This window comes from Triturus cristatus, chromosome 6, assembly GCF_964204655.1.
Source record: "Triturus cristatus chromosome 6, aTriCri1.1, whole genome shotgun sequence".
In the NCBI taxonomy this organism is placed as follows: Eukaryota; Metazoa; Chordata; class Amphibia; order Caudata; family Salamandridae; genus Triturus; species Triturus cristatus.
Window position 1 is genome coordinate 444058443 of NC_140589.1, and position 12247 is coordinate 444070689.

At 44.0% G+C, this 12247-nt stretch overlaps 1 protein-coding gene across 1 annotated transcript in view; it reads left to right on the top strand.

Annotated features, from left to right (window-relative positions):
- Window positions 1–7102: 7102 nt before the first annotated feature.
- The window catches only part of GFRAL (GDNF family receptor alpha like), a 1025020-nt gene continuing 1019875 nt past the window's right edge, over window positions 7103–12247 (top strand). Inside the window, exon 1 of the mRNA XM_085610866.1 lies at window positions 7103–7221. Within this exon, the coding sequence (XP_085466992.1) occupies window positions 7200–7221 (22 nt within the window). The 5' untranslated portion in view covers window positions 7103–7199. The remainder of the gene's footprint in view (window positions 7222–12247) is intronic.

Sequence of the window (12247 nt, forward strand, 5' to 3'; positions counted from 1 at the left end):
CATTGCAAAAAAAGGGTCAGTTTTGGGCTGTTTCCTGTCGCAGGCAGTAGGCCTACCCACACATGTGGGGTACCATTTTGCTCGGAAGACTTTGGGGAACGCGGGGTGGGTGGAAATTTGTGGATCCACGCAGATTCCAGAACTTTCCACCACAAAAATTTGAGGAAAATGTGTTTTTTAACAAATATTTAGGTTTGCAAGGGATTCTGGGTAACAGAACCTGGTGAGAGCCAGTCAAGTCACCCCATACTGAATTCCCCAGGGTATCTAGTTTTCAAAAAAATATAGGTGTGCTAAGTTTCCCTAGGTGCCGGCAGAGCTAGGGTTCAAAATCTACAGCTAGGTAATTTGCAAAAAAGGGGTCAGTTTTCACTGTAGAAATAAAAGTGTGTCCACGTTGCGTTTTGAGCCATTTCCTGTCGTGGGCATTAGGCCTACCCACACAAGTGAGGTACCATTTTTATCGGGAGACTTAGGGTAACACAGAATTGTAGAGCAACTGTTATTACTTTTTGACTTTTTATGCATTTCTGTTGTCCAAATGAAAGACAATGTGTAAAAAATAAGTCATTTTGAAAAATGACCTATAATTCTCATGCTAGTATGGGTACTCACAAATTCGGAAATGTGCAAATATCTACTGTTTCTAAACTCTATATTTTGTTCCTATTTCAGAAATACATAGGTGTCTTTCATACCGATTTTTCCATGTATATATTTTCCCAAATGAATTGCTCTATACCCGATACATAATAAATAACCATTGCAAGACGCTGCTCAGTTATTGGCTCAGGGTTCCTTGGGGTCTTGGTGAACCTACAAGTCCTATATTTCCCCACAACTAGAACAGTCCAGCGGATGTAACGGTTTATTGTTTTCAAACAGTTCTCAGAATTTGAAGAAGTTACAGGTGAAAACGTTCGCACAAATAGCAGTTTTTTTCAGCTAATTTTCAATTTTTCCTATATTCAACTGTTAGTTTCTATAAAGAAACCTTGAAGGATCTACACAAATTACCCCTTTCTATATTCAGAGTTTTGTCTACTTTCCAAAAATGTATAGCTTTTCAGGATCCATTATTACTTTCATACCCATTTCTACCATTAACTGAAAGAAGGTTGAAAGCACAAAAAAGCAAACATAGGCTATGTCCCACAAAAATGCCAAAACTGTGTAAAAAGTGTTGGTTTTCTGACAAAAGTCTGCTTGTCCCTGAAAGCTGTGAAGATGGTGATTTCAGCACTACAACCCCTTTTTTTATACAATTTGCAGGGAAAAAAACAGACGCTTTCATCTATAGCCCTTTTTTCCCATTTCCCCCCCAAAAAAACATGTCCCTGTATTTTGGTTATTTTCTGAGTCCCCTCCAGGGGAATCCACAAACCCTGGGTACCTTTAGAATCCTCCAGATGTTGGAGGAAGAGGACGAAAATTTGGCGTGGATACCTTATGTTGTAAAAAAACTTACAGGGGCCTAAGCGCGAACTACCCCATATAGCCAAAAAGGGCTAAGCACAGGGGGGGGAGGCCTAGCAGCGAAGGGGTTAATGAAGGTCCCTCCAGTTTCTTTGCAATGCTTTAAGGGCAAATGTTAGGGCCCCCGCTCGCTGCGTCATATATTTTTGATGTGTCGATTCTTGCAGCGGTGATATGCGCTGCGTCGGTTTTCACAGCGGTACGGTGCATTGTGGAAATTCCTCTCGCACCATGGAAATGCGCCGGAAAAATAGCCTCAAGAAGAGTGATGCATTGATTTTTGCAGTTCTTCAAGTTAGTTATTTTTTCCAGCTCCCAAACAGCAGCAACAATTTCCAGATGTCCAAAACTAGCACAGGCCCCTCTTGACAGGTCAGAACCCACAGCAGCAGAGTTCAGGGGAGCTGGGGGTAAGGTCTTTGTGTCCCTGAGACTTCAGAACAGGAGGCCAGCACACACAGGCCCTTGGAGATCTCTTTCAAGCAGGGGACACAGTACACAGGAAAGTCCTTTCCCTTTCCTTGGCAGAAACAACAACTGCAGGCCAACCCCACACAGCTCACAGCAAAGGGACAGTACTTCTCCTCAGTCTCTCCACTCTTCTCCTTGGCAAAGGGCCCTCTTGAATTCCAGGGATGATCTTAAGTTCTGGGGTTTTAGGTCTAATACTTATACCCCATAATGTCTTTGTTCTCTATGTGCAAGGGTCTCTGAGCCCAGTGCAAACCAGTTCTGTCCTCACTGGTGCAGCATGACCACAGGGGGTGGAGACAGTATTGTGCAAGGGAAACAGGCCCTATCGAGGTGCAAGTAATATCTCCTCCCACCACTCCAAATGCAGACCAGGCCTATTCAGGTGCTCGTGAAAACTCCTCCCACTACTCTGAATGCAGCTTAGGTCTATTCAGGTCAGCTCTGACTCATTCAGAAAAGGCAGGACACACATCAACCCCCCCCCCGTGACCGTCTGAGAGAATGCACATCCCTAGCCCTGTCACTCCACAACCAGACACTCAATACACAAATAGGAAGAGGCACACAGAATGAAATAAACAAGAAAATGCCCACTTTCTAAAAGTGGCATTTTCAAACACACCATTTAAAAAACATCTTTACTAAAAGATGTGGTATTAAATTCTAAGTTCAGAGGTCCTAAACTTTATTTGTCTATCTTGTTCCAATGGGAAGTTATATTTATAAAATGTTATAAATAAACTCCCATTCTATTCTATGAAGCAAGACAGCCTTTCAATATTGAAAAACAAAATTGGCAGTATTTCACTATCAGGACATGCCACACACACCAGGGCATGTCCTACATTTCACATACACTGCACCCTGCCCACAGGGGTATTTTGGGCCTACCTTAGGGCTGACTAACATGTAAGAAAAGGGAAGGTTAGGTCCTGGTAAGTGGGTGTACTTGCCAGATCAACTTGGCAGTTACCAAACTGTGCGCAGGCACTGCAGTGGCAGGCCTGAGACATCTTTTCAGGTCTACTCATGTGGGCGGCACAATCAGTGCTGCAGGCCCATTAGTAGCATTTGGTGTACAGGCCCTGGCACACTTAGTGCACTTTACTAGGGACATACTAGTAAATCAAATATGCCAATCAGGGAGAACCAATCATAATAACAAGTGACACAGATGGCATACGCACTTTAGCACTGATGAACAGTGGTAAAGTACCCAGAGTCCTAAAGCCAAGAACAGCAGGTCAGTAACAAAATATGAGGAAGAAGCAAAGGGTTTGGGGATAACCCTGCAAAAAGGGCCATTTCCAACAATAGTCTTTTATCTTTAGGTTGTTTGACACCAGTTCTGCCTTGGAGTAAAGGACAGTATTTAGGTTTTATTCAGTTTGCATTATCATTTCTAAGGCTTCAGGCTTCAGTGTGCTGTGGTATTGTACACTAAGATCACTAAGATAATTCATTTTCCTCTCCAGATCATTTAATATGCCCTCAGCCTATTTTTCCTCCACCATTGAGTCTCTCATTATAGAATCTCCGATGCCCAACAGGCCTTTCTTAATCTATTCATGGTGGGTATCCAAATTCAGTTTCAATCACAATTGGCGAGTGAGCAGGTAAGCATCCTTCCCTTATACCACAAGACAAAATTGTTGTGAGTAAGCATTGTTTGTTCTTAAAGTTTAATTATGGATTCTGTTCCATGGGCATTTGAAAGGAAAGGAAAGTGTCTGTCCTTTGACTGTAAAGTCCTCCATGGCTCTAGCATGGCATTGTCCAAAGTTATTTCCAGCCTCTGTCTCCTTGTTCCATTTGTGACTGGGCAATCAGAGACTGTATCCGGTTCCAAGTTCAAATCTTTTCCAGCTATCACTTTTCCGAAGGCCAAATTCAACCAGAGGTCTGTGGAGAACTCTTTCTTAGTGCCACTCAGAATGTAAATTGACAAAAAAATCAAGGATGTGCATGATGAGTTTTGCAGATATGAATCAGCAGTTATTTTGATGACACTCCTTTTGATTACAAACTATCATTCACTTATGTAATTGTGTTGTCTCCCCTCTTTTCATATAGTCGGAGGTGTTCAAATTAGCCAGCTGCTGATGCCACATTTCCCACCCTGTACAATTTCAATTTTTTTACTCTGAATGGGAAAGGTGCATTTCTCCCCCTAGCACAATATTGATGAAAAGTCATCCACATGAAGATCCCAGATGGACAGGGCAAGATAGGCATAATGTATCATTTTGTTGTATGACATGTACTTATTTGTCGACAAATGTTGATGTAGCACTCAGGCCTTATGTATCAACACGTTTCCCCATAGACACAGAATGGGCAAACCCCTTTGATACATCTGGCCCCAAGACTGATATGTTTTAAAAAAACAAGTAACTGGTTGCACATAAATTTAAGCAAAAGGTATTTATTTCTAGCATCCACACTTTTACCATTCTTGCTGAAATATGGTCAATCTCCTAATGTACTCCTTTAACATTCCAGCTCAGAATGGATAGAAGTAGGTGGCTAGAGAATTGAAGGACCTGTGTTATGGAATTTGTGCGGTCTTTAACAGTGAGTTTTTATGTGTATCTTGATTAGTCTTGGTTTTAGGGTCTGTCTTTCTCTGGTTTTGTTTTGCAGTATTTTCTCTTCTCAATGTACACCTGGCATTGCCAGTTGGCAGACCCTGTCTGTAAACATAGCACCAGATTAGTTTTGTTCGAGAAGCTGGTTGCAAAAATATTTTCTGGTTGCCTTTCTGGTATGTCCCATGTTTTGTTTTGTTTCTGTTATAATCTACCTTGGCTTTCTGTGATGAAGAAAGCACTGCAAGATTGGTCTCAGTACACTGAATTTGATTGAAGATGGAGAGCTGACCGTGTGTGCTATTCATTACTCAAGACGACGTGCAAATGTTTAAGCCAGGATATCTGGGATAAACCTGGCATGGAGTGTAATCATATCTTTCCCTTCATCCTGCTCATGTTCTGCAAAGATTCATATATTTGAACACCTGCCAGGGTTTCTAAGTCTATTGTTCTCGTATATCCCACCTTTAGGACCTACAGTCAGGGTTTTTTCAAGGTGTTTTTTTAGTGTTGTTAATCATCTTTGTATGATCATCTAATTATGTCCTAAATGTGCCACGGTCCCTAAATGTTGATTTTATCCCTTTAGGTTCTGCAGTAGAATGCTAGGCTTTGTCCATGGAAAGTTTAATTGCTTTGAGCTCTGATAAGAAAGTGTCTAGGCTCTTATTTGAGAAAGTCATTGCCGGTGAGGCAGTATTAGCCTATTTAGCCCTGTCAAACAGTGCCTCTGAGAAAAGCACTTGATGCGTTGGTTTATGCCCTCATGATGGTGTGGAGGAACAATTGTATCCTCTTGATACCATTGTATAATACAATTACCATGCATCTTATTACACAAGAGTATGAAGGAAGCTGGATCAGTCTTGCATAGTAATCATAGAGGATAGAGTGTGGCAGTAATGAGCATACAATATGTCTGGTTGGCTTGCTCCCTATATCAAAATGTAATCCTGTTGGTGTCAACATGAGGAGTAAAAGAGTGGTAATAGGAATACTTGATTTATGAGAAAGTAGACAATACTACATGGGCAGGGGCATTGTTCATTCAAAGATTCCTTTTCCTTAGAGAGCATTCATTTGTTTATGTGAGGCCAACATGGCCAGCTACACACAATGCCAAAATAGCATTACAAAAAATCCAATTCAAGATTGTCACCACACTTCCGCAGCAATGTCTTGGAGTGTGGTCCATCGGAGAGAGATACGCCCAAGAGGATGTGGTCTCACGGCTAGACTGCCGACTTTGGAGCAGGGAAACCAAGGTTTGAGCCTCAGGGTCGACTCCACATTCTGTGATCCTGGGCAAATCACTTAGTCTCCCCGTGCCTTCCCAAAAAATGAATGTCTCCTTGTGTAACGTAACTGGTGCTCATGTAAAGCGCTCCAGTGCCTTCTGGTCGAGTTCGCGCTATGTAAATCTGCGAAAAAATATATATATATTAATAATTCTGATGCATATGTGGTGAGCCCTTTACTTCTGAAGATCCCACATTGCTTTTGCTCCGGTTCTTGTGCGTTCAGGCAGGATACACCGAGGTGCCATACCTCAGTAATGGCAAACACTATTGGCTGCTCAAAGTCAAGGCATTACCACAGTCTCTTTCTCTCAGTCTGATCAGTGTGCTTATGGTGCCCTTAAGGTGGGGTCAGTAACATATTCCGATGGTAGCCTCTGCATTGCTTTTGCTGAAAAGACTGGGCTGCTGCTGTCTTGTCTCTGCTCCATCCTCCAGTCTCTGCTCTATAGTCTATTGTCTAGAGGCTGGGCTATGGCTGGGCTATTTAAGGTATCGGTTCACAAAACTGTGCTTAGTGTGGCGGCGAGAGCTTAGAACGCAGTCATCTTTGAAACGACCATGCCATGTCTCCTTGGCCAAGCCCCTAACCTCTTCTTTAAATGTTGTCTTTTGTTGTCTCATGCACCCACCCAGTGCCTCCTGAGCTCAGTTGAATTATAGAAAGGAGAGTGGAGGGATACCTAGTGGCAATAATGCCTTGTTGTGTTTAACGTTTTGCATCACAGTTTTTTTGTTTAAATCTAAATAAAAGTTATTACTATTACCCAGTTTATTGGTGCATGTGCGAGAAGGTGCTTGCTAGTTCTCGTTTCAGAAAAAGTACACATGGATTTTGTGGAAACCACTGGTAATAGTATTGAACTTATTGCCTAGCTCCCAACTATATACCAACTGTTTTCATGGATAATATATTTGCAGCGTGTATTTCTGTCCTGTGCTGTTTAAACAGTGTCATAAACGATGCATTCGTCCACACCTGTGGAAATGGACTCAAATTGGGGAAGAATTATTCTCAGATGCGATTATGCTTTAGTTGCCTCGTCTTTTGCCACTTACAGAGAGGCGCTAGAGTAAATTTGAGCTGAAGCCTCTCTTATAACATATCTGAATCAGCAGAGCACAGTCAGACAGGGGGTGTGACCGTAGTGAATGTGCTCTACAAGTGTCGTCTGATTAGGTAACTGAGTAGCCAGGGACATCAGCACCTCATTGGCCATTCTCATGGTTACAAAATTTAGGCAGCTATTACTGCACAGCTCTGGCAGTGCTGTGGACATCTGCAGTCATAAAGCATCTGCGCTCTACCTGAAGAGACGACATAGACGAAGCGGCTACTGACACCACTGCTCAGGGTAACATGAAGCCTCGCTGCCTCGCAGGTAAGCGGAGCATGCACCGTGTGTTTAGTGTGACCATACCGAAAAGACAACTTACCATTTTAAGGGAGTGCCCTGCAACATTTTTGGTATAATGCTATCTATCTGTTTAATATTTAACTCTGGTTCAATTATTTTACCTATATATTCATCTGTAAGACCCAATTAAAGGAAAACGATTGAGAATCATGAGCCTCTGATATTTATCATCAACAGCCAATCTAAGTTACAAGAGTATAGTAAAACGTAGGCAATATGATGAGAAAAACACAATTATTAGATACAAAGCTCCTTACTGACCGATTGTATTTTTTTTTCTCATTTTTCTTAACTAAATACAGTGAAAAAAATGTCAGTTCCGTATTAATTTTTGTTCATAAATGTCCACGCTAACGTGAAAAGTTGCACTAATACATTGCTTTCCCGTCTGTGTGGTTCTCGGGTCTCCAATGACACTTCCCCTGTATTTTCTGAGTCTGCAGTTCCCCATTCTACAAGTCAACCCGTAATCTATAAAAATTCAAGGTGCACAACAGAGGGCGAGGTGTATCATTATGTTGTTTGCAATGCTTACAATTTGTGACCAGTACTTTTGTGACCAGTATAGAATTTTGCAAACCTACTAATGCATTAGAAGGACGGTTTGTAAAATTCCGAAACAAAGTGATTCACAATCTGACCTGCCTAATTATAGCCCAGATGGACTATTTACTGGTCTCAAAATATCGGTCGCAATTTACAAACAGTGGTTTTTGCAATCAGAACGAATTTTAAGAAGTGGCCTTTAAGGTAGGTTGCAAATTATGCTCAACTATGACAGGAGGCTATCACAGGGATGGTGGCCTTTTGGATCAGCAGATCACAAGGCCTGTTATTGCTTTAATTAAAAATCATTTTATATAAGTGCAGCCTGTTTTCCTTAATAGAAACAAGATTGCGTTTTTTAAAAAAGATACAGTTTTTTTAAGTTTAAGAGTTGGCATTGGTTCCTTTTGCATCTGACTACTCTTCAATAAACAAAGGGGGATATTCTCAAGGAAGTGGCGGTGAGAGACGTTGGTCTCCTTGGCTCAATGCCTCTCACCGCCACTGCGGAAATGCGAGGCTTCACCCTATTCTCAAGAATGTGCTGCAGCCTGGTGTTTTCCTCTGCGATGGCGCTAAGTTTCACTACTTAGGGGCCGAATCCGATCCGGGTCGGGAAGCACTCCGACTGAGCCGGATCCGGGGTGTTTTCCGACCGTTCCGGACTCCTGCAGTCCGACCGCCACAGCGAGTACGATGCGGCCGTATGCTGTCGGACTCGGTTCGGTCGGACTACCATAGAAGTCAATGGGAGCCGGTCGTACGATGTGTACATGGTTCTCCCATTGACTGAATGGGTACGTCGCGGACAAGGGCACCCCCTACAGTGGGTACGTGTCGGTGCCATCCACACCGTACATACCTTCATTGGGGAGACCCATGGGTCCCCCCCTGTGTCTGAGTCGTAAGGCTGCGGGTGACAGGGGGTCTGACGCGGACACCCGAAGTCCAACTCCGGGAGCTTTTGCGAGCCGGATGCTCCGACTCGATCCGGCTGTCCGAATCGAGCATCGTACTAGCTCGGTCGTGAAACGTCTCCATTGTGTGCCACGGTTTGCTTACGACCGAGTCGTACAGAACGGTTCGGAGCCGGGAACGATTCGGACGGAGATTTCACGCTTGTTCGCATCGTACTTCGACTTCCGGACCCGTGTACGACTCGGATGGAAAATCAGCCTCCGAATCGGATCCGCTAATGCCAAACCCGATTCGGTGCCCTACCGACTGAGATCGGAATCGGCACCTTAGTGCCAACGCAGACATCCTGGCACCAGAGTGCAAGGGTGTCTGTGTGCAGGGTAGGGCTTTTTATGTACAGGAAGGTGCCTCTTCCTGCACATAAACAGTCCTAAAATACCATTTTGTAACTTTCATGTGTGCTGCTTCTTGCAGCACACATCAAAGTTACAAAATGGCATTTTTGAAAAGGTTTGTTCAAGTACAGGAAGGGGCACCTTCCTGTACATGAACAAACAATGGCATTTTGCTTTTTCCATGTGTGCTGCACAAGGTAGCACACATGGAAAAAGCAAAAACGAGGAGAAATAAAGCATTTTCTCCTCATTTTGCCAACTTAAGACCAGGATTTTTCTTGTCTTATGTTCAGCGCTGTCATCTATTACCGCCGCCCTTGATAATAGGTGGCAGCCTCAATCACAATGGGTGTTGCTGTGGAACGCCCACCGCAACACCCACTGCATGCCCCTTTCACGCTGAAATTAATGTGAAAGGGGCTTTATTCTCAAGGCAGCGTTAAGCCACTTAACGTGGCTTAAGTGGGTTAATGCTGCCTTGAGAATAATGCAGAAAAACAGTTGATGGACAGAATGTAGAACAATGTCATACATTCACCCCAGTACAGAGATCTGAGCCTAAATCCATCGTTTTTTTGCTCACCATGCCGTTCCGTCCATCACCACCCCCTTTTGTACCGCCTTGAGAATAAGGCGCTGACCCTATCGACACGGGAACGTCAGAAAAAGTGACTTTCCCGTGGCGATAGGGGTTGAGAATATGCCCAAAAATGTTTTACTTTCCAATTTGTGAATGCATTGCAGAACCCAAAAGCCACTGCACCCCCTTAAGATGAATGCTTCCCTATGTATAAAGCTGAGTACTTTTTTAAATAATTTTTTTAAAATATTTTTATTGAGTGAGAGAAAACGGAGAAAGAAAGAAGTACAATCAACTTGCTAACTCTCTCCCACCCCTTTTTTTAATATCTCCCCGTGCTCAAACCACCCCCACCCCCAATCGAAACATTCTTCATGTTGGCTCTTATAACAATTTTACATTTTTACGTACCTTATTCATACTAAATCAGAAAAATTTGGTAAGTCAGAAATAATTCCCTTGTCCAAATACCACCTCATATACAAAAAAATATTTTTATTTCTTTTTTCCCTGGCTCCCTTTAAATACAGTACTATTTCTTAGCCGCTACTTTGAGTTATCACATCACAGTCAGAGACCCTCCATAACGTGCATCTCGTGTTAGCAGCTTCCTCATTGCTGTAATAAAATGCCAAAGAAGAATTTTTAAAGTGCATACAGGTCTTATCTAAGCCAACCAGAAAGTGCATTTGCATACATTTCTAACTATGTGAGCAGCCTAATAAAATAAAGTGCGTCATATCAAAAGAAGCATACACTAAGGTGCCGATTACGATCCTGGAAAAACCAGGTACGAACCATCGGACGGAGGCTTTTCTCCGTCCGACTCGTACCCGGTTGTAAAACTTCACAAACAAGCAAGTACGATTCGCACGGAAACACCATTTCCGTACGAGTCGTACAAAACACCGACCGACGAAAATATACATACGAATGTGATCTGGGAATGCTCCGACGTGACGTCGGGACGCCTTCAGGCAGGGTTTCACGACCCAGGAAGTACGAATCGAACCGACAGCAGTCCGGACGGCAATATTTTTACGGCACCCAAAAAGTGCCGGAAAAGCGAAGTACACCGTGAAACGAGCAGATCAGGGGGCCAGGTACGCGCCGTACCCCCCCCAGCCCCCGTGAGTACGTGCCGTACCCCCCAGCCCCCGTGAGTACATGCCGTACCCCCCCAACCCCCGTGAGTACGCGCGAACCCCCCGTGTATGGACACCCGTGTACGTACGGTGCGTACCCCCACCCGTGTATGGACACCCGTGTACGTATGGTGCGTACCCCCACCCGTGTATGTACAGTGCGTACCCCCAGCGCGTAGCGTACATACACGGGTGGGGGTACGCACCATACGTACACGGGTGTCCATACACAGGTAGGGGTACGCACCGTACGTACACGGGTGTCCATACACGGGTGGGGGTACGCACCGTACGTACACGGGTGTCCATACACGGGTGGGGGTACGCACCGTACATACACGGGTGACCATACACGGGTGGGGGTACGCACCGTACGTACACGGGTGTCCATACACGGGTGGGGGTACGCACCGTACGTACACGGGTGTCCATACACGGGGGTTCGGCGCGTACTCACGGGGGCTGGGGTGGGTACGGCACGTACTCACAGGGGCTGGGGGGGGTACGGCACGTACTCACGGGGGCTGGGGGGGGTACGGCGCGTATGTGGGCACATGTCTACATGGATGCTATGGGAGTTCGGTGCAGACGGTGTTGTTTCCATACGGTTGTAATATCGGACGCACGGGTTGGATCGTACTTGCGCGGTCGGACTTCACTTTTCACGTTTGTACGGTAAATCGTCCGGGGACATGTCGGACACATTTTCCGACCCGAGGACGTGTGGGGAATTATTCCCAATGCGATTCGTATGGACTTTTTCCCATGCGAATCGTACTTGGCAGTTTGTACGGCAGTTGTATGATTCGTACGGTAAAAAGACCGGATACGAGTCGTACGGGGAAATTTTTTACAGGATCGTAATCGGCACCAAAACGTTTTACAAGTTTTCAACTTTCTTATAACTACTTCTAGTTCCTTATTTGAGCAGCATTCTAAAATATGGGGTAATAGCCATTTCCCATATCCAGTACCGTTTTAACAAACAAAACATCTCAATTTTCCTGGTACAATTAGCTTTGAAATATTTTTGCTACAGCACCTTCCAGACATCAGCTTGGCGTTCAAGAGGAAAGATCTTTACCACATAGCTAGTACTTACAGAACCTTTGCCCAACATAACATAAAGTGCATGTGCATATGTTGTGGATAGTATTAGCAGCCTGGTTATTAATGTGCTAAGTTTTCAGAAAGTGCATACAAAACCTATATCCAACATAACATAAAGTGCATATGCATTCTTTGTAAACAGTATTAGCAGCCTGATTATTAAAGTGTGAAAGTTCCCGACAGTACATACAAGAGGTCTCTAAAGGCATTTGGCTGTCTTGACCATATTCCTGGTTTAAGGCTCGCCCAATATTCTGAAATATAACATAATAAGATCTTCCCAAAATATGTTCGCC